This window comes from Pristis pectinata, chromosome 9, assembly GCF_009764475.1.
Source record: "Pristis pectinata isolate sPriPec2 chromosome 9, sPriPec2.1.pri, whole genome shotgun sequence".
In the NCBI taxonomy this organism is placed as follows: Eukaryota; Metazoa; Chordata; class Chondrichthyes; order Rhinopristiformes; family Pristidae; genus Pristis; species Pristis pectinata.
In genome coordinates, this window is record NC_067413.1 from 39,136,476 (window position 1) to 39,163,155 (window position 26,680).

A 26,680-nucleotide genomic window follows, 5' to 3' on the forward strand; every position below is an offset into this window, starting at 1 on the left:
AGCACCTTATTACATTGTGTGTTCCAGATTGCAACCACTCTCTGGGTGAGAAAATTCGACAGATCCCCTCTAACTCCTCACCTTAAACATATGCCCTCTGGTTTTAGATGTCACCATTAGTTGGGGGGACAACTTTCTAACTATCCACCCTACTTCCATCAAGCTCTCCCCCCACCTCCACTCCAAGGAAAACAAACCCAGCCTATCCATTGTCTCCTCACAACTGAACTGAAACAAAATGATAAACCTCCTCTGCCTTCCTGTAGTGTAGCAACTGGCATTGCATACAATACTCCGTCTGGAACAGAATAGAAACAGAAGGCTGGAAAGCCCCTTGAGCACATTAAATGTTTCTGCACTTCCTTTTCCCTATTATTGTTGCCCGTTTTGGCCTCTGAGGGACTGCTGCCTCTTCCTTGTCACATGCTTGTAAAACCTCTCACAATGTTTTTACATTCCTTGTTACTTTACTCCTATGTTCTATTTTCTCTCTTCAAATTTTCAAGAAATTCTTTGCAGGTTTCTAAAATATTCCCAATGTTCAGGTCTACCCCTATTCATTGCAAAATGATAAGCTTTTTATTTCAGCCTAATTCCATTCTTTATTTAGCCATGAATGGATTCTCTATCCCATTAATCTTTATTCCTCCATAATGTGCATCTTCACTGGAAATTTTGAAATATGTCTTTAAATATGTTTCCATTAGTAGGAGAGCCTAGGATCCAAGGGCACACTCAGAATAAAGGGATGTCCCTTTAGAACTGAGAATGAGGAGGAATTTGTTCAGCTAGAAGGTGGAATTTGTTACCACAGAGGGCTGAGTCATTAAGTGTATTTAAGGCAGAGATTGATAGGTTCTTGATTGGTAAGGGGTTTAAGGGTTATAGGGAGAAGGCAGGAGAATGGGGTTTAAAAAAAATCAGCCACGATTAAATCTGCTCCTATATGTTATGGTCTAAATATCTAGCATCTACTATCTTAAGTTTTAATCTGATATCCAATCTGCTTTAGCCAGCTCTCCTTTCATATCCATATAATTTCCTTTTAGACCCTAGTTTGACACCCAAATTTATCACTCAGATTGAATGTGATCAATACTTTCCCAAAAGATCCTTTACTAAGGCTTGTTTTATTTCTTGAGTGATGATCTGTTCCATGGTGTAGACACTTTTATGAACCTATTAACTACTAACAAAAATTATTTCTTTCCTCTGTTATTTCTCATCTCCACCCACATTGATTCTATATGTTGGATTGTGAAGCAAGATCATTTCTCATTGCTGTCTTAATCTTGACCTTCATGATCAGAGCTACCCCACTACCTTTTCCATTCTGCCTACCCTGGAATACTTGGTTCTTTTCCTTGCAACCCATGTATCCCTAACTGCTGTTAGATCAAATGTAAAACAGAAAATCCTGGAAATAGTTATCAGGACAATGAAAGGTCATCAACCTGAAACATTAGTTCTGTTTCTCTCCATGCAAGTGTACCCCAAACTGCTGAGTATTTCCAATATTATCTGTTTTTATTTCAAATTTCCAGCATCTGCAGTTTTTCCCCCAATTGTTTGATCATATTCCATTATCAATTCATCCACCATGTTACAAACATCATGTTTTCAGATATAGAGCCTTTTTATCATTTTCGTTTTGTTGACCTGTTTGCTGTTCCAATCTTCTCATTATATGCTCTGTCATAGTCTGCTTCTCATTCATTATCCTTTTGCTTCAATTTTCTAAATCTCCCTCTATTGGTATTGGTATATTATTGTCACTTGTACCGAGGTACAGTGGAAAAACTTACCTTGCATATCCAAACTCTTCCCGGAGCTCTGCTCAGTTTAAAGTTCTCTAAGCTAATTCTTGATTTACCAGCATAATTAATATGAAAGCAGTTCCAATGGAATGATTGAGTCTTTCCCCAATGCTGCTGCCCCATGAATGGAAATCCTTTTCTCCCACATCACTCTTTGAGCCACACCTTCAATCTCTGATCTGTTTTGACTCTCTGCAGAGTTGTAAATTTACAGCTTTACTCCAGAGGTTCTATTGACTTAGATTCCAGTGAAACCTTCTAGAAATTTCAGGTATGTAAAGTTTTCTTTTTTTAAAAATTGAATGTATGGCATTGCTGGGTTAAATTGTGAAATAATACTATCTCAGCTAAATGCAGAGACATTGTACATGCTGGCCCACTTAAACCTAAGTATAGGCTGACTATTTACCCAGTTAGCAACACAGAACCTACTTCATCTTGGTTAGTGTATATTCAAAAAATTGTGCAAGTAAGAAATAATCTCATTTTGTGAGATTTCATGTGCACCTGCATATGCATCTACTATGACTTTTCTAAAGTGAACATGATTGTAGTTCATTAAATATTAGCAATACTAAGACAATTCAAATGATGAAACTTTATTATGAAAAGCAAAAATACATACTCTCATAATTCAGCAAGCTTCAAATTGAAAGATTCACCCCTTTTATTAATACAGATATTCTTTGGCCATGTACTGAATATTCATCAAAACAGTAGGGAAAAAAACTAAGCACAATTTCCTTTCCACCTGCTAAAATATCCCATTATAAGCCAGTATAAGATTACACAAGTACAATGGAACCAATTTAAGATCAATTAGTTTATATCTATAGAAATTTTCTACTGTAGTGTGAAACAAACTATGACTGTGATCAATGCTGTACAACAAAAACCCTCCATATAAACCATTAACAGACCATTTTCTTGGCACCATTCTCTGCCACTTTAAAACTGCTATACATTAACAGTATTAGCTCTGTGAAACAGCAGTCTCTTCTGGTAAAGGTTTTACATTGAATTGCTCATTATATCAGCAACCTTTGGATTTGAATATTTAATCTCAACTCAGGTTAACATTTTGCACAAAACTGATATTGATCTTAACAGGGCACCAGAGTATAATCAAGCATATTTGAAAGCATTTGAAAAGAATATAAATTTGGATCTTTCACACATTTTGAAAATCCACATTTGGGATATTTGTAATAAATGATTAGCGTGTAATAGAAGAGGATTTAATGGTTATTTGAGTACTACTAGTTAAAGTGGAAGAGCCGGCATCAAAACTTCCTCGTCTTGATCCACTTCTTGAGCTTGGACGGGAACCTGGACGGGAACCTGAGCGGGAACCTGGTCGGGAATTTGGTCCAGAGAAGCCACCTGCATTGTATGGACTATTAATTCCTTTAGTAGAAAACGATGTTGCTTCTAACATCCGTAGGCCAGTTTTATCCTCAACCATTGAACGATCCACTGCCTCCTTATACGAAATCTTCAATTTTGTTTTGGGACAGGTGATACATTTTGAGTAACTGCTGCTATCCTGCAGTTTCTGAGCTGTTTTGGCATTAATCAAGCCTCTCCTTACTGCTTCATCAATGGTGATTCGCCCAGTAATATTTGGCACAACTAGTCCACCTGTAGCACTCTGGTACTCGAGGAAGCGTTGCCCAGCTTCATATGGCAGCCAACTCTCTTGCATTGCTTCTGCTGCAGAGAGTCTTTTCTTGTTCTTCACATCATCAAAACCAACATAAGCTTTCTGTGCTGGTTTTAATCGCTTTCCCATCTCTTCATCAATGATACATTGATATATAGCATCTTGAATGGATAGCTTCTGACCAGTTCCAGGATTTATTATACCTCCTGTACAGGCCTGGGCTTCCAGTAGCCTCTGCCCTGTAATTGTATCAACAATATTGCGACGCATGGCTTCAGAAATTGTTATTTTTTCCAGTGTTTCAACGTCAAAGATGGCTGCAATGGGAGTAGGTTCCTCCAAAGAATCAAAAGTGTTTTTTAAACTTGGTGATGGAACTGGACTACTGTTCATTACAGTGCTCACTCTAGATACACTAAGATTAACCTTATCAGCAAACAAATCCACAAACTGTGAAAGTGTCAGAGTACCGGCCCGATAGTCCTCAAAACTCTTCTTATCAATTATGCCTTTCTGTAACGATTCTTCAATGTCATACTGATTTCCAGTTTTTCTGTCAACAACCACTGTTTTTGTGCTCCCATCTGATCCTTTAATTGTTATTTCTTCCCACTCTGCCTCCTGTTCAGAAAGTTCGAGGAAAGTCTCATAATCTATCAGGTCTTTGTGATATGCCTCGCGTACTGTCATTTCTCGCTCTGTTTCAGGATCTACAATAACCACTCTACGCTTTCGCACTGCAGATGACCTGGAAGTTGTAGGCTCCTTTTTCTTTTCTCTTAGAGGCAACAAACAAAGGCCTGTGACTTTATCAGTAATACACCGATCCTTTAACTGAAGATAGGTCAAATTTTCTTCTGTGTTGGGATCAAAGAAGCCTTTGGTGTCATCACTTGGATCCACCAGGATTTCATTCAGTTCTTCATCAAAGTAATTACGCTTGTAAGCAATGTCAACTGGCAAGCGATGGCTGTTCATTGGATCAATAATTCCACCAGTGGCAATTTGGGCTTCCAATAAGCGAATACCATGATTGTGTTCAATCAAGCCTTTTTTCATTGCTTGAAACAATGAGATGGTTTTCTCAGTTTCAGGATCTTTGTAACCAGTAACAGCCTTTTCTGCTGAAAGAAGTTTAGTTTTGAACTCCACACCTATAAGTTTTCTTGCAGCAGCTTCCTCAACAGTCAGCCTTTGGTTGTTGATTGGATCAATTATATGACCTGTGGCTGCCTGGGCTTCTAGTAGTTCAAAAGCTGTACCTTGTCTAATCAAACCCTTCTTCATGGCTTGGTATATTGGCAGCTTCTCCCGCGTGGCTTCAACAAACACTCCTGCAATACTACTGTCACCTTGCAGATAGCCCTTACACCGGGCAGCGACGTCATCTATTGTAAGCAGTCCACAGTTAAGACCGTCTATTGTTGTTTGATCTATAATTTCAGCATCCACAAGATTGTGAATTGGAACAGGTGTTCTGATTCCTGGTAACGTTATTTCTGATTTTTGCACAGGCAACAGTAATAAATCTGTTCCAGGATCTGTTCTGCAGTTTAATTTTAGCTGCTGATAGGAAACTTTGGAATTCGTGTTTGGATCAACAAAGATTTTTGATTCATTGAAAGGAGAGGTGAGTTTTTGATACATTTCTGCATCAATCAGCCCACGTTTATATGCAAGCTCCTTTGGTAAATACACGCTGTTGATGGGATCAATTATTCCACTTGCTGCAATCTGTGCCCCTAACAACCGAAGACCCGTCTCTTTGTCAACAATATTTTTCCTAATTGCTTCATACAGTGAGATGACTTTTCCTGTGAATGGGTCTTTAAACCCAGTTGCAGCCTTCTCTGCTACCAGGAGTTTGTCTCTGTCTTTATGGTCCACAAGGCCTGTTGCAACAGCTTCATCCACAGTCATCCTTTTGTTTGTGTGTGGATCAATGATGAATCCAGTAGCTGCCTGTGCTTCTAAAAGTGATAAGGCCACATCAGGAGTAAGAATATTCTTTTTTGTTGCTTCTGACATTGAGAGTTTTTCTCCATTTGACTGGGAGTAGACTCCAGCTATATTCTCCAACCCACAAAGATTCAAATTAATGTCATTTGAAACATCCATCACTGTTTTTTCTCCTCTCAGCAGTTTATCTAAAGTTGATTTATCAATTAGCTGGCAATCATACAACTGGTTTGCTGTAACCTTTTTACGGATTCCATCAAACAGTAGTTTTGCAGACTCCACCAAAACCATATCACCTGTTTGAGTCTGCTTGTTGAACGTTGGCGGTGTCTGGCTGAGCTTTTCAATTTCTAATTTTGTTTTAGCTTGGAGTGCTTCCAGCTCCATCCTCTTTGCTCTTTCACTTTCCTCTAGTTTCCGTCTGTATCTTTCTTCAGTCATTCTCAGTTCAGTTTGCAATCTATCTAGTTCAGCTTTCAAACGCTCAAACTCACTACTTGATTTTCCTTTCTCTAACTGTTGCACTTCTGCCTGACTCTTCCAGTAGCTTACGTCAGTTCTGACTATATCGATTTCATCCTGAAGTCTCTGCTTCATGCGGGATTCAGCTTCGAGGAGTGCCTTTACTCGACTGAGTTCATCTTCATAACGCTGAAGCCTAGCCTTATCCTGTTCCAACAGTTTGATCTTCAGCAGCAGAGATTCTTTTTCTTGAATAATGTCTTTATGAGCAGATTGTGTCTGCTTAATCATATCAGTTGCCTAAATGTTAAGATAGAACATAATCATGTTTTCACATTTCAAAATATTAACTTATGGCCAACAAAATGAAGATACTTAAAATTATGTTTTTTTAAACCTGATTGTTTTATATATTTGATTATAATTTAGTACTTATTCTTTAAACAAATCTTTTGAGTTCAAGCAACTATTCACTTAATTTAGTATCTTAGTTACTGCATGTTATCAATATCAAAATTATTTCTGTTAGTTATCCATTTATGTTTACACAACAAAAAATAACAGTTAATGATTAGGTAGATCTATTGAGAAATTTAGTACACTGCAATATATAACTTCTTCATTGGAAGGACTGCTGAGCATTTTCAAAGATTAAAACAAAAATCTGGAAAAAATTGAGTTAAAGTGTCTTAAGATTTCTCCTGTGGAGTCAAAAGATTCTACATTGTTATCTCCTTTGTTACAAGGAAGAAAATTGGCTTTCAGTGAAATCTCCCTTCAACAGGGCCATTTGCAAGTTTATATTACTGCCCATCATGTGTTTGCTGCTATTTCATGTATTACATGCAAAACTGTATCCTTCACCTAGTCATTTAAATGCAATTAAAAATTGTTAACACAAGTGATTCCAGTGATCAAATTCTTCCTCATAGGATGAGCAAACAAGTTAGCAGCAATTCTCCAAGTTTCCACATTTGCTATGGAAGCGTATCCACTATGTATTGAAAACTTATGATTTCCTGATGTGTACAGGCAGCGGGCAAAGCTTCTCAGCATTAGAATGCTGTTGCAAAACATCTTTTAATTGGGTGTGTGCTTAAATAAGAATTAACAAATCTTCATTAAAAGGTACAGGGGCTTTTTTGGAAGAAGTACAACTTGATAATGTCCAAACAGAGATTAAGTTTGGACAAGTAAGTTTTATGGAAACCCAAGAAATATGATTAGTTACATGGAAACTGGATAGAAAAAGAGATTGCACATGTTACTAATGACAAAAATAACAAGGTATATTGCTTTTAAACTGTTTACAGCAACTATGACATTAATTCTGTAACTTTACCCTTGTTTAGTTTATTAAACAACACTTGACATATTTGTTTTCCTTTCATCTTGCAGTAGAAGAAACTTACGCCAGCATACAATAATAAGGTAGCAATGAAGGATACTAACTATAGTTGTACTCATCCCTGAACATGGCAGGAGCTGGCTAGATGACATAGTTAAGTGACAAATGAAGGATGCAATTATTTCAATGCAGTTTCCCCTTCATTTACATCACATCTTATGTCATCTTTCAGGTGAAAATATATGGTCTGTTTGCAAGGAGGTACAACAGTTTTTAAAAAATAATCAAGGTAGCAAACGGCAAGTATGTCTTAGTGGAAAAGACAAAGCACTAATTTCTGGCAAAGGTGTTGTACCGTTCATGAATAATTTGGATTCATTTTCAAGATTTTGTTTTTTATCAGAAAGAAGTCAACAAAGGGAACGAGCTGCCAGAGGAAATGGTAAACGTGGGTACATCTACAATGTTTAAAAGACATTTGCACAGGTTCGTGGATAGGAAAGGTTTAGAGGCATATGGGCCAAACACAGGCAAACAGAACTAGCCCTGATAGGCACTTTGGTTGGCATGGACGAATTGGGTCTAAGGGCCTGTTTCTGTGCTAACTCTATGACAACAAACAGTTGAAATGTGATATTTATATTATGTTTACATGATTAGAGCTCTGTCACAAAATCAGTCGCCAGGTCAAAAAAGTTTTCAGTTTGTATCCCTACAGAATGTTAGACTGCAGCACTCACCGAACAGCTAAAAAGTTTCCTAATCTACTGCTAGATATGGCAGTAGATGATAGACTGAGTGAAGGTAAGAGTTTAAGAATTCTTGTGAGAAGTCTCAGCTCCTTGCTACTACGATACCACTAATTAGATACAAACTAGTTTCCCTTTCTCATCACACAGATTTGTTGGTTTCTTTTTGAAGGACCTCAAAGTGCTGTTGGAATTTGAGTAATCGCTGAGCATTTGAAAGGATTCATCCAATCAGGTTTTCCCAAAAGCTGGCATTTGAGATGACAGCCTGATGATCCAATTATCTAAATGTGGTTAGAAGTCCAGGTTCTTAGTCTCACTGATGTAATTAAACATGGTATATGGGATTGCCAAGAGACTGGATTGAAAGTATGCAAGTGTCCACACAGTTGCTGAATGTTAAAATCTCTTTAAGATTAACTGCACCTCAGCCAGTGTTCAAACTTGACAAGTTTCAAGCAAGGTTAGACAAGTTAACCATAAGAACAAAAGATGAGATCCATTCTGATATGTACAGAAATACATACAAATGACAAAAATGGCATAACTGATCTGTGCCCATCAATGTGACCTTCTACTGTGTTTTCCCCTGCATTACAATAGTCACAGCACTTTCAAAGTACCCAATTGGCCATCAATCACTTCAGATTGTATTTTCAACACAAGAATAGAAAAAGCTGGCCAAACTGGCCCTTGAGCTTACTCCGTTATTCAGCATGTTCATGGCCAATCTTCTCAGATCAATTATCCAAGATAATTCCTGTTTCCTTTCGGGATCATAGATCTACAATCTGAGTCTGGGGTGTATTCAACATCTCAGTATCCATGGGCCAAGAATTTCAAATATTCATTAACTTCTGAGTGAAGAAATTTCTTCTCCTTCAAAGTTGAAGGTGTTGTCTAGATTCATTTAAGTTGAAATTTATTTGGCAACACTTATGTGCATTTGATTTGGCATATCCTACCTATGAATTTAACTGAAAATTTAATATTAGATTATGGCAGTTTCATTAAGTTCACAATATATATCAACCACCAATGCACTAAGAAAAGAAAACAAAGGAAGTTAAATCATTTTAGGGAGTTACCAACAGATGAGATCAAAGCATCTAGTCATGTATGGTAGTGGACAATTAAACAACTAATAGGAAGAGGAATATCCATAAACATCCATATCCTTAATGATGGCAGGGCACAGCACAGGAATGCTTAAGTCAAGGCTGAACAGTTGGCAACCATGTTCAGCCACAAGTGTCAAGTGGATGATCCATCTAAGATTTCTCCTGACATCTCCACCACTATGCAAGCCAGGCTTCAACCATTTTGATTCACCCCATGTGAGATCAAGAAATTGCTGAGGACACTGGATACAGCAAAGTTTATAGGACCAGAAAATGTTACTGTAGTACTGAAGACCCATACTCCAGAAAATTGACTAGGTACATCCAGTTCACAAAAAGCTTGACAAATCTAATTCAGCTAAATGTCACCAAATCAGTCTACTTTCTATTATCAGAGTGATGGAAGGCATCATCAATAATGCTATCAAGAGGCACTTAAACACAATAAACTGCCTACCAAAGCCCAACATGGGTTTCAACAGGACCACTCAGTTACATACCTCATCACAACAAAGGAAAACTGACATCAATGGGCATCAAGGGTAAAAACTCCAATGGTAGGAGTCATTCCTCGCACAAAAGCAAGATGCTCTGGTTGTTGGAATTCAATCACCCCAGGCAGTATCCTAATTGCTTCCATCTTCAGCTGCTTCATCAATGGTGCTCCTTCCATCATAAGGTTAGAAGCGGGGCTGTCCAATGATTACATAATGTTCCATTCCATTGACAATTCCTCAGCAAATGAAGCAGCCATAGCCTGTATACAGCTAAACTTGGACAAGATTTTGGCCTGGGGTGATAACCTTCAAGTAACATGCACCCCAGAGAAGTGTCAGACAATCATAATCTCCAGCAAGAGAGAATCTAATCACCTGCCCTTAACAATCAATGGGTTTACCATCGCCAAGTTCTCTAGAATCAGATTTATATTCACTGACTTGTACGTCGTGAAATTTGTTGTTTTACAGCTGTAGTACAGTGCAAAGACATAAAAATTGCTAATGAATCACAAAATAAATAAATAAATCGTGCAGGAAGAAAAGGAATAACTATGTAGTGTTCATGGACTGTTCAGAAATCTGATGGCGTCACCTTGGAGTCACCACTAACCAGAAACTCAAATAGACCAGTAAATCCCATAGCTACAAGAGCAAGCTAGAAGCTGGGTATCCTGTAGTGAGTGACTTGTCTTCCGATTCCCAAATGCCTTTCCACCATCTACAAGGCACAAGTCAGGAATGTGCTGGAATACAATCCATGGGTTTAGGTGAATGCAGTTCTAATGATGCTCAAGTCTGAAGCCATCCAGGATAAAGCAGCCTATGATTGGTATCCCATCTATCACCTGAAACATTCATTCCTTCCACCATCTTCACACAGTGGTTGCAATGTGTACTGTTTGCAAAATGTATTACAGTTATTCCAACAGCACCTCCCAAATCCATGCTCTATCACCAAAGAGGACAAGGGCTTGGGGCATATGGGAACATGACATCCTGATATTCCCCTCTCAGTCTTACACCATCCATACTTGAAAATATATTCCCATTCTTTGATCATCACTGGTTCTAAATCCTAGAATTCCCTGCCCAATGGCACTGAGGAAGTACCTTTTCTAGAAGGACTGCAGCTGTTCAAGTGGGCAACTCAGCACCACCTTCTCAAGGGCAATAAGTCATTGCCTTGCCAGTGACTTCTACATCCCAATAAATGAATAACTAGAAAATTATCTACTTCTCGACACAAACAACTTTGGGCAATTTTGAATACTAGACCTTTGACTCAGAATGGGGAAATTTTGTCTAAAGCTGCTAGCTTTCTAGACTGCTGATATTGTGAATGTTGCATTGCACTGCAGTTAGGTTGTGAAATTTCCTTCCAAATGGTGCAGGTAGCACAACCAACATGCACTCCCTGAACACAGTGAAGACCCAAGTATGTCAGGTTTCTGCCCGGTTAAATGTAAATCCTCCACCCAACCCTCTCAAGACAAATGTACTCAGGGAAACAGAACCAAGGGCTGGTGTTCTCCACACTGAAAATCCATGTCCGACATGGCTCAATTGCAATCTGACATATCTGAGGAAACTGATGTCGTGCAATTCTCTTGGCACATCCATCTCCCAAGAAACAATGTTAAACTCTGGCAAATGAATCCTTAAAAAGGTATGTTAAGAATCAAATTTAGGTAATGTCCTCTTTACTCATGGGTCAACCAAAAGATGGTAGAGACAAAGCTTTAGGCAAATCTGCACCTCCTCACCACCATCACTCCCTTCTCCATCCTGTAAATTGTATCACCAGAAAACAATTGTGGCTTCTCTGCCTGATGGCCCATGCAATATAGATGCTCTCCTTATGACTTTGCAAACTCCATTTATCTGGATTAAACTCCATCTGTCCATTACCTTGTAGCCCAAGACTACCCTCCACGCTATCAACACCACCAATCTTTGTGTCATCTGTGAACTTACTAATCATGCTTCCTACATCTGCACCCAAATTATCCATATACATGTTGTCCATGAGTTACAAATACCCAACTAATGGACACCCCTACAAGCTCCCAAAATATTGTTAAATTCCAAAATCTGATGTACATGCAATATGTTTGTTCCTACAAATGGCAGAACTAGTTTCCCCCCTCTCTCTCTCCACTTTTAGTAATTGTTCTTATAAGTCTTGTGTGCTTTTGATGCCAATACTATGGAGGTATGGTTACCACAGAGTGATTTTTGTGCATTTTCTGACTTAAACAAAATCGACTCATAGATGTCTGTAAAAACAGAACCAGTTCGTTACCCGGGATGGGCTATATATTACAGATAGCAAGGGTCCCAGCACTGATCCCTGTAGAACTTCACTAGTCACAGGCATCCAATTGCAAAAACAAGCGTCTACTATCACCATGTCTCCTATTGCCAAGCCAATTTTGATTCCAATTTGCTAAGCTGCCCTGGATCCCATGGGCTCCAAGCTTTTCCAAGGATGCATTCAGCCTATCAAGTTTATGCCAGCTCTCAGAGCAATCCCCACTTACTTTCCTGTAACCTATTCTCTCACATATACCCATCAACTTCCCCCTGATTCTTCCACTAGTTACCCAGTCCAGGTGTAATTTACAATAGCCAATCAATCCAACATCCAGCACATCTGGCATGTGGAAAGATAACTGGAACACCTGGGGAAAACGCACACAGTCACAGGGAGAACATGCAAAATCCACACAGACAGCAACGGAGGCAGAATTGAATCCAGGTCACTGGAGCTGAGAGACCTCTGCACTACCTGCACTTTTTCTTGGATAAGATAGGTGTTGGAGCAAACTAGAACCTAAATTGTTGCATTTTATAACATAAATCCTTCCTCTATGCAAACCTGTAATCAATATCCTGTTTGGGATAAATGGTATAGGGAAGCTTCTGCTACCTGTTGGCCTTCTAGGATATTAAGCCAAATCATTTCATGAAAGTGAGTTTTAGGGTTTTTGTAAGTATAAAGGCCAAGTCTCCAGTTCAACAGCCACGAGTAATAACAAATTAAGTACATTAACTACATAGCAGTAAGACACCTTGCCAACACTGGTCCATTTACATTAAAAAGCTCTTTGAGATTGGTTTTCTTTACTGTCTGGTTGAATAAATTGTCTCATTGACAATCAGATAACTAAACAGATACCTCAAGAATTTTTTTGAAGCTATTTAGGATTCATAGGCACTCAAAACGCAATTTGCCTCTAGGAAGTTCCTTGCCTTTCCATCAATCACTTTGAGGGAGCTTGATGTTGAGTTCTTCAATAAGGGCAAAAACATACCTGGTACTAAGGGGATTATAAACTGCGGCTGTGATTTGCTGAAGGCTTCTCTCAATCAATTGCCTTAACATCAGCAGAAACCACAGATACAATGTACAAGTGTCTATTTAGTCAGTTTCTCCCACCAAAAAAATACAGATTAGGTAATTCCTATTTTCATTCTGTCACATGAGAAAAAGCAAATACAAAAATAATTTTATGCCTTGCTGAGGAATGTTACAGGACAAATGACATGAAGTCAAAGCCTTAAAACATCTTATGATGCAGGATATGATTAAGAATTAGTTCTATAAATATAGAACAGAGGAAGTGGTTATTGGGTAAAATTTTGAATCGAATTCTACTTTAATCTATTTTTCCAGAAGTTCCAATGAACCTCTAATCAAGTTACAATGAGAATTCAGAAAAATTCTGATCGATTGATTTTCAAATTACTTCTAATTTTTGATGTTGATTGAATCACACACCATTATGAAGTAATCAATTTGTAACAGTAATAATCACGACACTGAATTATTTTCATAATTGTTTTAAATGAGTTTTTAAAAGTGGAAAATATCCATTAATCATGGGAATAAGTAGCAGGAATGTTTGCAAGGGTGCCCTCATTGGCTGATACAATTTCAATGGAAGTTCTACAGAATGATAGCCCTCTTATCCAATTGCCACAAGGGTTACTTTGAAAGATTAGGGAATCCTACAGAAATTCTATCTGAATTCGCTTTCACATTTCCTGAAAGCTACGGATATCTGAAATGGTGAAGTACTATACAATGTTAGCATTTACCATTTATGTTTCTGAACAGTAAAAAAAATACACATGATAAAACATTAAAACTTGCATGTACCTCCAGAGCCTGCTTTTGGAATGATTCAACTTCCAGTTTCAATTTTTCCCTCTCATTCCTTAACTCATTAGTTAGCCCTTGAAGGTCAGTTGTTCTTTTGTTAGTTAGTTCAAGCTGCAGCCTCAGCCCAGAGATAGTTTGTGACTTATCACCCTCAGCTTCATTTTGGTATCTCCGGAAATCATCAAATTCTGTCTTCAAATTTCTTAATTCTTCTTCCAGCTTCAGCCGTTCTTTTGTGAGATTTTCCACAATAGAACGCAGTCTCTCTATTTCACTTATGCTTTCGTTCAAAGCCTTGCTTTTCTCTTCAATGGTTTTCTGCAAATACTCATTTTTCTGATGAGCCTGTCTCACATTCTCTTGCTCATGACTCAACTGGCGACGCAGCGTTTCTACATCAGTGTACAATCTATTCAACTCCTCTGTGCTGATAGCCTTCTCTTTACGTTGTTGGTCCAAAGCATTCCGTTGCTCGGAGAGCTCATTCTCAGCCGCCTTCTTCAAGATTGAGATTTCTTCAATCTGATGGGTGAGCTGCGTAATTGAACTTGTATGTTCCCTACACTTCTGTTCAAAGCGTTTAACCTCCTCTTCAGCACTTTTTCTCTTTGCAGTTTCTTCAATGATATTCCTCCTTAGCTGTATCAGTTCTTCATCTATCTTATATTTTGTATTGTTTGCCTCCCTTATACTGTTCTGTAGGCGTGCAATTTCTTTTTCCAAACCAGCCTTTTCTCTAGATATTCTTTCATGTTCTATCTTTATAAATGTATACTCTTGCTCTGTGGTTTTAATTTTGGTAAGTTTTTCTGCATCTTTCTTCTGAAAATCAGTTTGCATTTGTTTCAATTTATCATTTTCATTTTCCAAATGTTTTCGCTTATTTATTTCTTCCTCCAGCAAGATCTTTAGCCTTTCAATCTCCTTTGTTTTGTCTTGGATAGCCTTGGAGGTATCCTCCTGAAATGATTTAAACCTCATAGTTTCCTCAGTTTTAAATTTGGTGAGTGTTTCTATTTGTAGTTCAAGTTCCCTCCTCTTTCTGGATTCCTCAGCACTAGCTGATTTCTGCTGCAAAATATCCTTTTCTGCCCTTTTCCTACTCAGCTCAATTTCTTTGGCAGAACTTCTTAATCGATTTATTTCATCCAGGAGATTCTTTTTCTCTTTCAAAGCTTTTTCCAACTGAATATTCAAAGCTGCAACATCATCTTCCTTCTTAATAGTTAACTTTTCAACTGTGGTTTCCCTTATGTGAACCTCTTTTTCAATCTGTGACTTCAACATCCTGTTTTCCCGCTCAAAGTTGTCCCTAAGCCGAACTAGTTCACTTTCAAGTTGTTGCCTTTTTAAAGACTCATCCTGCAATACACTCCTAAGCCTTTCTATCTCTTTTTCCTTGTCTTTGATTGATTTCTCAAGCTCCAATTTCAGCCAGCGAGCTTCATCAAGCTCCTTCTGTTTCATTCGGAAAGCACTGTCATGTTCATCTTTTTGCTGATCACATTGGTTTTCAGCCAATTTTCTCTTTCTCTTTTCCTCTTCAATTTCAAATGTCAGTCTTGTTATCTTCTCATTGATTTCTTTTATTTGGATAAGTTGTGCATCCAGACTGTGTTTTGTGGCATCGCGGTCTATTTCAGCATTTCTTTTCTGCTCCTCTAGGAAGACAATCTTTTTCCGGAAGTCTGTATACTCAGTCTGAACCTGGCTTAAATGTTGATCAAGATACTTCTTCTGCTGTATACTATCAGCATTCTCATCTTGGGCATTTTTAAGTGCCTCTTCCAAAAGTTCTATTTTTGTGTTTTTTATCTGTATAATTAAAATTAGATGGAAGTGGCCTGTGATATTTTGGTTTGTAACCTACATTTCTTAAATACAAACATTAAGTCATCAATCGAAAAGTTGATTACAATTTTAGTCATGGTTATAATTTAGAGCAAATAAGGACTGTCCATATTACAAGTGCACACAGTTTTAAGAATGAATCATGCTATATTACAAAAATAAATATATAATTTTACTTTCTAATTGAGAACTGCCAACTAAAGCTATAACATTTTCTGGAAGAACTAAAATATGTATATTAAAGCTTCAAGGAACAAAAATATATTCACCTTTGCTTCTTCCATGCTCTTCAACATCTCACTTAAGTACTTGTAGTAGTCACCAGATCTTGTAAGAAGTTCTATATAACGAGACTGCAGATCTGCAGACTGAAGAAAAAATGTAGAAGTTTTGACGATGATCTAGAAGCCTTTGTCATTTTATTACTGCAACTAGAGCTCAGATTTCAATTTTAGCGAATTGCTTATTTAGTGAATAACCCTTTTCCCAACTTACCTACAACAATCCCAGCAAAGTTATTCCGTGCTAGAGGTCCAATGTCCAAAGTAAGGCATGTTTACTTATTTCCTGCACCTATTAATTCCCTTGTTGGGAATGGCCCCTGACATCAGGATTGATTATATATGATAATAACAAAGTGCCTTAACACTCTCTTTCTGCTGAAACCAGAAAATGACTCATAACGGGTGACACCTCAGTCTCCGAGATTGTTGGTGGAAAGCATCAACCATCTCAAAATCTTCTAGCACTGGGGATGCATAAAGAAACAGGAAAGGCACAAAAAGAAAGCAGAGTAAAAAGGGATTTAAATAAAAAAAAAAGGAAAATAAATAACTTTGATTTCCTAAAAGGCTTGTGAATGTTGGGATGGTAGGCACGATAATGCAGTTGTTAGCGTGATGCTATTACAGATAGATACCTTATCTTATTCATAAAATTGTATAACAGATAGCTTGGGTGTGCCTGCAAGGAACACTAGTAGAATATGTTCAAAATGGGAATATCAGCAGTCATGCTTCTTATAAACCATCTCCTGACAATGTTCGAACAGGCATCACAGACACAAGAACAAGGTTGGGGGTCCAGTCAATCCCTCAGTTTAGTTTTGTGTAATACCTTTGCGAAACAGCAATGTTTAGATCCCAGAGGTCGGCATTAACTACAGCATTGCTGATACCAGTGAAAGTCCATGCAAACAAAAGTTAAGCTACAAATGCAAAAGAAGAGCAGAAACATTGGACCCAGAAAACAAATCAGTGAAAATGGGGAAAAAAAATGCTGGGAATCTGAAATGAAAACAGAAAACGCTGGAAACACTCAGCAGGTCAGGCAGCATCTGTGGAAGGAGAAACAGTTAATAATAACAAATGCTGCAAAACACTATGATGCTGCAGGAACTCAGCAGGCCAGGCAGCATCCGTGGAGAGAAGCAGGCGGTCAACGTTTCAGGTCAGGATGCTTCTTCAGGATTGAAGATAGGAAAAAGGGGAAGCCCAGTCCACAGGAGGGAAAAGTAAAGCAGTGATAGGTGGACAAAAGAGGGGAGGCGGGGTGGGCATAAGATGGTGATAGGTAGATGCAGGTTAAGAGACAGTGATAGGCAGGTGCGGGGAAGGTGGGGAGAGCAGATCAACCGGGGATGGGTCAAAGGTAAGGAGAGAAAGGAAAAAAAAGAGCAGAAAGAAAGGGGCTAGGAAAGGGAAGAGAAGCAGCATGGTGCGGGGATTACTTAAAGTGACTCCCCCCCCATCATGCTGAAGAACAGTCCTGACCTGAAGCATTGACCGCCTGCTTTTCTCCATGGATGCTGCCTGGCCTACTGAGTTCCTCCAGCATCATCCTGTTTTTCATCTAGATTCCAGCATCTGCAGCCCTTTGTTTCTCTGATAACAAATGCTGCTTGACCTGCTGAGTGCTTTCAGCAGTTTCTGCCAATGACAATGGTTCTAGCTTTACAAATTGATGAGGTGATTTTGGGGACTCGAGCAAAACTATGAATCAGCCATGTTTCCACCCTGCCTGATTTTCTTCTTTGCTGTGGAAGTGATACTTCAGTGGTGTCTAACTTCTCACCCTAGCCAAATGTGAAAGTAACCTCCCAACATTTTTAATGGAACAGAATGAAGAATACTTCCTACTTTATTCTGGCAAGTTATTAATAGAGCCAGTTTTTTCTCTACTTATATATAATAATAATCTCAGTAGAGCACACAGAGGAAATTTAGGTGGGAAAATCTTATGACTGTTGAAACTTGAGCATCAAACCCCATGCCAGATAAGTGATCCAAAGGTCTAAATAATGAGTTCTGCCTTTGTAATTCTTCAGTAAAACATCCTACTCTAAAAATTTATAATCCAGAAAACATTTTTAACACATAAATGGAATCATCAATTTGATCATCTTTGAAATATGGTATACAATCAGAAGTATACCTTAGTAATGCAACTTAGAAAACGACCAGAGGCTCTAAGCTTGCAAGGATGGAAATGAGGGAGAATAACCAGGAGAACCTGGGAAGTCCAATGGGATGGGTAAATGTGCAGCTGATAAAAATGAATACAGAAAAGTTTGATCTGATACACTCTGGTGTAAAGAATAAGGAGGGGCAATGGGTACAATTCTAAACGGGATGTAAGAACAGAGAACCCCGGGCACATATGCTCATTGACATTTGGGGAAGGGTGCCTGTTAAAAATGCACACAAAATGTTGGGCTTGAGACAGAGGGTACGGAAACAACAAAGTTATATTGAACTTCCACAAAATAATGACTCAGTCCCCAGAATATTCAGGTAACATCACTTGGAGAGGATGAGGCAGTCTGGAGAAGATGTAGAAAAGATTTCCTGGAATGGTTCTCTGAGGGGCTGGAGAATATGGAAGGAAAGCGGAGGGCAAACGCAATGGAGGTCTTCAAAATAATATGGGATCCAGGCAGAGTAGAAATACTTCCATTGATGGGAGGGTCAAGAATCAGATTAATGACGACGAGGAAGAGAACCAACGACAACGTGGAGATCACCTTTAGACAACAAAAGTGGTTAGCACTTGACGCTTTGTCTGCTGGAATGCAAGGTGCAGATTCAATCATGATTTCAAAAGAGAACTGCAACAGAACTTTAAGGAAAGAAAATTAAAGAACTACAGAAGAACTATAGACAGGGGAAATGAAACTAATTACTATGTTCTTATGGAGAATCAGTATGAACTCAAAGGGCAGAAAGGCCTCCAAACCTGTTACCATTCTTTCATACCATGATAGATGTAAATAAACCAGTTTTGGTCAATGTTATTATAGCAAACAGAGAACACCTTCTGAAGGGAATTAAGTCTTCAGTTACTTACTTTGCAAGCATTTTTTTTTGCATTTAACGAGACTGGTGAATAGATTGCAAAACATGATTTGCTTTAGCAAAAGCATGCAAAGTTTCACATACCTCATGAAGAATTGTAGTGGAAATTGATTGTGCCACTTGCCTCTTGACCGGAATACTGAGCAGCGTTTCCAGGCCAGCACTATAAGATGCTAACTGTAGCTCGTAATCCTGTTCAATAAATAAGAGTTGTGTATTTGACTCATTTCACGATATTGTGCATAAGCAGCAATACTCACTTCTTGGGACTGCATCAAAGTTTCCTACCTTTACAGATGTTGCACAGCGGTCTGCATGTTTTTGGTACTCTTCAACATCGCCTCGTTTATTCTTTATTTCTGAGTACAAGTTCTAATCAACAATAAAGCAAATATGTTAACAGGAAGGAGTTCTTTTCAACAAAATTGTTCCATCTCAATAGATCATGGAATGATAAGTAATCAAAGGATCATACATTTGTTGGTTGGTATGAATAGCCCTAAGTTTCCTTGAGGTTAATGGCACAGAATTTCCTGCCAGTGGGTCAAACACAGTGTGATGCCATCATACGGGGGAGCCAGAAGCAGTCTCAACCACAAAACAGCTAAAAAATACTTTGACCACTGGACAAGCTACACCTTGTATTTGGCTTGCTTTTGAAAAAAATCAATAAATCAAAAAGTACTGAAGTGCACTTTTCAAGTGTCAATTCATTTGACTAATCCTCCAAATTAAACTGTAGGTTGCCCAACACTTGCCTTGCCCCTGGCTCCACAGAGTCACTGTTGTGTCAGGAACAGATTCCACAGGGAAAGTTCACATTCTACTGCTGAACACCACAAATTCCACATTGGACTGCCTTTGTGTAATGGTTAATGAAACATGGTCAACAAGTTTAGGACATCAGCATTTGTACTGGAATCCCAAACTTGATGGCACTGCCTCACAGGTATATTTTAGTAAATTTAAATTTATATGTATACTAGGTGAATTACTGGCTGTAATTGAAGAAGAGGTTGCAATTTTATATAGATGGATCTCAAAGTAATTTACTAACTGGAATCTGATTCAAGAGTTCAGACTATTAAGATAAAAAAAATTGCACACTTCATTTTTGTAAGAAAGGACCTCACATTGCAACTGTTATTCCTTTTAAAGATAGGAAAAATTAAATGAATTCATGAATCATTACCCTATAGGTCACCTCAAGCACCACATCCAACACTCCCTAGATCTCCCACATCCAATACACCATCTAGATAAGTACATGAATAGGAGAGGTTTAGAAGGCTATGGGCCAAATGCAGGCAGATGGGATTAGCTCACTGGGCAACCTAGTCGGCATGGATGAGTTGGGCCGAAGGGTCTGTTTTCATGCTGTATGACTATGAAGCAGTTAAATGGAGAGAGCTGCCAGTATTTCCCTTCAGAATCTGGCCTATTATAAATACATGACCATTACTGGATTGAGCAAGGTTTTGATGGGGTCAGAATTTGCAGAAGACTCGCTTACGGCATGTCATTCCCCACTTTTCCAATGCCAGTGGTTGGGTTGAATATGTGATTGGCTGCTTCTTGTACTTTTGTTGTGACAGACACAGGAAGGGAAAGTGAGACTGTTGCAATTTGGAGGAATTCCCACCAGTTCCACGTGTGATATCATGTGGATCCCAATTCTGCCACCTTAGGACATGCAATAAAAGACTATTTTTGAGGAAAGTTGAGAGTTTAAACATGGCAACTTGTCTTGGGCAATTTTCCATGTAGGAGCTCATTAGCTAGATCTACCAGCTGAGCTACTAACAGGAGCAAACCTTTTTCTGCTTTTCTCAGTCAATACCTCAGGTCATTACATCCATACCTCAAAAGATATGCTTGGAAAGTCCTTCAAAAGGTGATAGGACATTTCCACCCATATTTAGCACCTTTCAAATCAGCTAAGAGGAAACATCACTGGCCCTCTGTAGCGAATGTGCTCTTCAATTGAGGAACGGCCAGAAGCAGCCCCATGTTGCCCCAGGATCACCATTGACATTGCAAATTTAGCAAGTATGAAGTCTTATTCCATTGGAATTTAATTTAATTGCCAAACATTGTAGCCCTGGCCCCACTGCCCGGACACAAAATCTATAGGCCCTGCCCACCTGCACCTTTTTTGGACAAGCTGTCCCTTTGCACCAGTAGGCATCCAGTGATTTGGAGCAGGCTCCAAGAGGTCACTAGGTCTCTGATGGTGTAGCCCGAAGCCCTGCATGTTCCTCCCAGGAACACCCAAACAGCCTTACACAGCTGTTAAAGGCTTTAAAAACCATTCTTAAATGTCTGATAGGACATTATAAAACTAATCAAATTTAAATAATTTTTTAAAAATCCAACATAAATTTCAGCAAAAACATATTACGATAGTAATAAATAATTAAAAATATTAATGCAAACAAAGTAAAATAATACCTTCTTCCAATGCCAGTGGCTCCATTAAGCTGAGGGACCAGGTGCAAAGTGCATCTTTCCATCTCTTCAGCCCATCATTGCTCCAATGCTGATATCAAATGGCAAGCCCTGTAATGGAGTGGGTAGTCAGATGCAACTGCATCCGACTTCCAGCTCACTTTGAACTTCTGCCTTTCATTATTTTTAAAACAATACAAGAGGAGGATGCCATTCAGCCTATACCCAGAGTACTCCCATCAGTCCTGTTCCCCTAACTATTTCCCTACAACCTATACTTTCTCATATTCCCATCAATTCCCTATGGGCTTTCCTGCCACCCATCTAGAGTAGGGGTAATTTACAATGGCCAATTAACCCTCCAGCACATCCTTGGGATGCAGGAGAATACCAGAGCACCCAGAGGATATCCACGTGGTCACAGGGACAATATGCAACCTCCACACACAGCACCTGAGGTCAGGATCAAACCTGTGTTGCTGGAGCTCTGTAAAAGCAGCACTAACTGCTGCACCACTGTGCCGCCCACATCAAAGTACAGACATGCTGAGGCCTGAACAACTGATAGTCAGTGGAATAGTTTCAGAATCAATGGCCATTGGTCAGCCCAACTTGGTTCATAACTTTTTAAAAAATTATAATGATTCTCCTTTTTTTTTTGTTCCCCATTTCTTATCACTATATCTCTTAAATACGCCTTTCTCCCCCACTCTTTTAGTTTCTGTACCCACTTTATATCTAACATTTACTTTCTGGTTTAGATTATGCACTTCCCAGTGGATGTTCTTTTGTCTTTTGGGTTGCGAAGTCATGCTATAGATTGCCTTGCTGACATATGCCACAAACTCTGGGAGAGAATGCCATGCTGTATCAGATGGGCAATGATGTAGGGTAACCACTCAGAAGCCTTCTAAAAGTCAGCAGTGGCTAGCACAATGAACAGCCAAAGTTCCTTTGTCACAATCCCAAAATCTTGACTAATACTCAAAATTCCAATTTCCTACCAGAACAAGGAATTATGGATGAACCTGAATGTCGAATAGTCATTCTCCTGACCTTGGTTGTGTTGCTCAGACTCATTTTATAAAACGTGCATTTGTTTTAGCTATTTATCCTATGGGTCATGAGATTAATCACATCCACAGAACAAAATAAATTTGTCTCTTACTATATGTTTTCTGGAAATGTGCAACACTGCTCATATCTGTCATATTTCCCTATAACACAGGAGGCCAGTTAGCCTATCAAATCTATGCTGACTCTCATCTATCCCATTACCCACTTGTTACCATTCTCATCTATTCTCTCGCATAAGCCCATTAACACCCCTCTAATTCTCCCACCATCCATTTACATCAGGGGCAATTTACAGTACCAGTGAACCTATAACTGCCAGCACATCTTTGGGACATGGGTGGAAACTGGAATACTCAGGAGGAAATCCACATGGTCACAGGGTGACTGTGCCAACTAATTAGAAATATCTTCCACATTTCATGGGAGAGCAAAACATGCAATCTTAATCTGTATGTTTTGCTAGATTGAGCTATCTGGATTTAACGCTCTAAAACCAGTTATAACTGATGTATAATGGTTACATGTTCACTAGTTGTAAATATAGTGCAATACCACAAAAAAATACCAACCTTCTGTTCACTTAGCTGCTGTACAAGGACATTTGTATCCTCATACCTGTTGATTTGCAACCCGTCCTGTTTGCGTTTTGTTACATCAATCCACTTACTAAGCTTCTGAAACAAATCTCCATAGTCTCTGAGCTGCTTACGTTCTTTATCTAAATCATAATACCTGCACGATACAAACAAAACACAAACATTTAATTACTTGAGAATAAGTGTTCTGGGCTTTAGAAAGAAACAGTTACTAGAATACAAGTACAAGAGAAGTTACTTGAAGGAGGAAGTCATCTTTACCTTCTGTAGTGTTTACCTTCCCCAAATTGCCCTCTGATAACAACCATGATTGAGTGGTCAGTACTGACCATTATCTGGAATTGCCCAAGATACAACCTGTGGAACTGATGAATGGATGGCCTGAGCTAGGCACTAGATATTAGACCTCTTCAACACCCTCCACTTTCAGGCTGTGTACTCCTAAGACAACTGGGATCTAGAATTTTATTTGAAAATCAGAAAAATTGGAACCTTCTAGACTCAATATCGAATTCTTCAACTTCAGGTAACTCACTTTCTGTCTATATTGGAACAGGCCATTTCTGCTGGAGGTCATCCACCTGTGCTATTGACTTGTTGTTTGTTCTCCATTAGCACAACCTGACCCGCTGGGCATGTCTCACAGCCCCACTATTTGCTGCACATTACACTTCTTTGTATTATCAGCCTTTTACTGCCCCACTCATCTGACTGGAGCACAACTTTTCACCAGGGCAACCCTGGCATCACCCTCTCTCAGATATTCCCTTTGTTGTACTTTATCTGCAACTTAATACTAAATTGTTTTCTTTCTTTTCCAGTTCTCACAAAGGGTCTTTAACTTGAAACATTAACTGTTTCTCTTTCCACAACACGCTGCCTGGTCTGCTGGGTGTTTCCAGTATTTTCTTTTTTTAGTACAGAATCTTATTTGTGTATTTCAGAGTATTTTAGGTACTTCTCACATTCATCAATTAGACTGCTGAGAAATGGACATACAATACTTTTCTACTCACAAGAAGAAATCAATAGAGATGAATGCAATACCTTCCCTCAACTGCACTGTTAAAATAAACGTAGTTTCCTCAACTGCATAGGTCTTACTAATTCTTACTCTCAAGCTCTATGAGATTATGGTCTCGAGCTTCTAGTCAGCAATAGAGAACAAAAGGAGACAAATAAGATGACTCTATCAAAAGGCTATGCATGTGAGCAAGATTGACCCTGGAGTAGCCAAAGCTAAACAGCTCAGTGTCTGAAGCCAAGGTATCTGAGGTTGGGACCTTCTGTCAGGTTCCAGACCACCCCCAAAGAAATGCAAACTGAAAGGCATAAAGGTCCCAGGATCTTGCTCAGATTAAATAAGATCCACTAAGCTCAACAGGGTCTCATTGATCTTCTGCACACTACTTTAATTGCAAGTGCAACAAACAATCTGCTGGAGGAACTCAGCAGGTCAAGTAGTATCTGTGGAAGGAAAGGAATTGTCAAGTCCTGATGCAGGGTTTCGACCCGAAACATCAACAATTCCATTTCCTCCCTCAGATGCTGCTCAACACAGAGTTCCTCCAGCAGATTGTGTGTTGCTCCAGATTCCAGCATCTGCAGTCTCTTGTGTCTCCAATTGCACATGGTTTGCTTGTGTTGACATTCTATGCTAGCACTCACATTCAAATCTCAAAAGCCTGAATTTTCCAGCCACAATCAAACTCACAAAGACAACTGGCTATCCAGGAGAATTTGGCACAGTTACAGTACATGTATAGCACCAGAAAGAATTCAGTTGTCTGACTGAGCCGAACTGGTTGACACTTTGAAAGGTTAAGCAAAACCACACCTGCTATCGATTTCTTTGTAGATCCTCTGCCATCGGTCTGTAAGCTGGGTTACTTTCTCATTGTACTTTGCAAGATCTATATCACACTTATAGAAAGATGGCATTATGTCATCATTGATTCGGAGAGATTCCTGCATACTTTGCTGCATCGACGTCAATAAGTTCTTCTTCTGATCCAGTTCCATCTTCATTTTCTAAGAGGAAAGAGCAAACCAAAAATAAGACTTTCAAAGCATAGTGAAATCACTGAAAGGCTTCCAGGTTATGGAGGCTCTTTGCACAAGTATTGACACAGGCACATCCAACTCTACTTAACTATGAGGGAATGGGGAGGACAGGAGGTGTGCAGCCACCCAGGAAGCATGGAGGAAATGTCCTATTTTATGAGTTCCCATTTTCTGAAAACCTCACGTGAACTGATATCTCAAAGTATGCTTGTTTGAGGGAAGAAAGGGGAAAGAAATCAGGAGTAGCTGACATTTTTTTAAAAAAAAACAGGCCTACAGCAGCTAAAAGAGTTCATCCTAGAAACCAAAAGGAACCTTATAAATAGGAGAAACAAAAGGACTAGAGATGCTGGAATCTAGATGAAAAACACGATGATGCTGGAGGAACTCAGAAGGCCAGGCAGCATCCGTGGAGAAAAGCAGGCGGTCAACATTTCGGGTCAGGAGAAGGGTCCTGACCCAAAATGTTAACCGCCTGTTTTTCTCCACTGTTGAAAGAGTCAGAATAAGCCTAACTTTCATGACCTCGGTGGCAATCTGGCATAATTGTCTGCACACCTCCCTTGGAAATCAATGGCATTGGTGGATTATCTGGTCTGCCAAATTATCACCTACCTAAGTAAGTTAATAATTGTCCCCAAACAGATCTGAAAGTAATGCCGTCAATTCTATTTACCTGCAGATTGTCTCTGTAAGATTCTATTTTCTCCAAACTCATCGGGACAGTCTCCTCTTCTGTTAGTCTTGCTTCATAAACTTTTATCAGATCTTCCACTTCAAGAATATTTTGAAAGAGTAATCTCAATGCTTTCATTCTAAGGAAAAATAAATTTAATTAATACCTTAATGCAAAAAAAAAATCTGATCTCACAAAATTTTGGACTAGCAAGTTCTACAACGGGCAATATCACTACTGATTAAACGTCAAAACTATTCCAAAACTCCTCTTCTGCTCAAATTAAATTGAAGCCATGAGAATACAATTTTTATTCAGTTATAATGGATCCATTTATTCCAATTTTTAATTTTGATGTCCTCTCTTACAGCAAGATTGCCTACGAAAAGTTTCCTAAAATTTAGCTACTTTCTTTCCCCTCAAATTGCCATTTGTGTTAGGAAGCAAAGTTTTGGAGAAGTTCAGATCTATAAAGGGTGCAAGGTATGAGGCTGACCAGATGGTGAACCCATCTAAATGATGGGCTTGCAGCCTGGGGTAAAGCAGAATACTGAGCTGGATGCATTCATCATCCAGCCCAACACTTTCTAAAACCACCACTGGACTCTATACTAGTCCAGTGGCTGAAGAGGAGATCGGCACCCTGGTGTCTGATTTCCAGTGCATCTCCAACTTCAGCACCACAGTGTGCAGATGTTGAAGGGTGCTGCACCACACAGGGTATATAGGTGGTGATTCCACCCACATTAGCATAACCTGGTCTATTTGGTCATAATATAATCTGTTGGATGCATAAACTTGAACTACACATCCTTTGCTACCTATTTTGTT

The 26,680-nt window shown here is 39.0% G+C and overlaps 1 protein-coding gene across 2 annotated transcripts in view; it reads right to left on the reverse strand.

The window, feature by feature from the left end:
- Positions 1–2,396: 2,396 nt before the first annotated feature.
- The window catches only part of LOC127574611 (desmoplakin-like), a 61,540-nt gene continuing 37,256 nt past the window's right edge, over positions 2,397–26,680 (reverse strand). Inside the window, exons 17-24 of one of the 2 annotated variants that reach the window (XM_052023760.1) lie at positions 25,850–25,988; positions 24,947–25,140; positions 23,083–23,245; positions 19,277–19,360; positions 19,073–19,180; positions 15,905–16,003; positions 13,782–15,599; positions 2,397–6,201 (exon numbers count right to left, since the gene is read on the reverse strand). In XM_052023760.1, coding sequence (XP_051879720.1) covers positions 3,034–6,201; positions 13,782–15,599; positions 15,905–16,003; positions 19,073–19,180; positions 19,277–19,360; positions 23,083–23,245; positions 24,947–25,140; positions 25,850–25,988 — 5,773 coding nt within the window. In that variant the 3' untranslated portion in view covers positions 2,397–3,033. The remainder of the gene's footprint in view (positions 6,202–13,781; positions 15,600–15,904; positions 16,004–19,072; positions 19,181–19,276; positions 19,361–23,082; positions 23,246–24,946; positions 25,141–25,849; positions 25,989–26,680) is intronic. The other variant, XM_052023761.1, reaches the window with a different exon arrangement.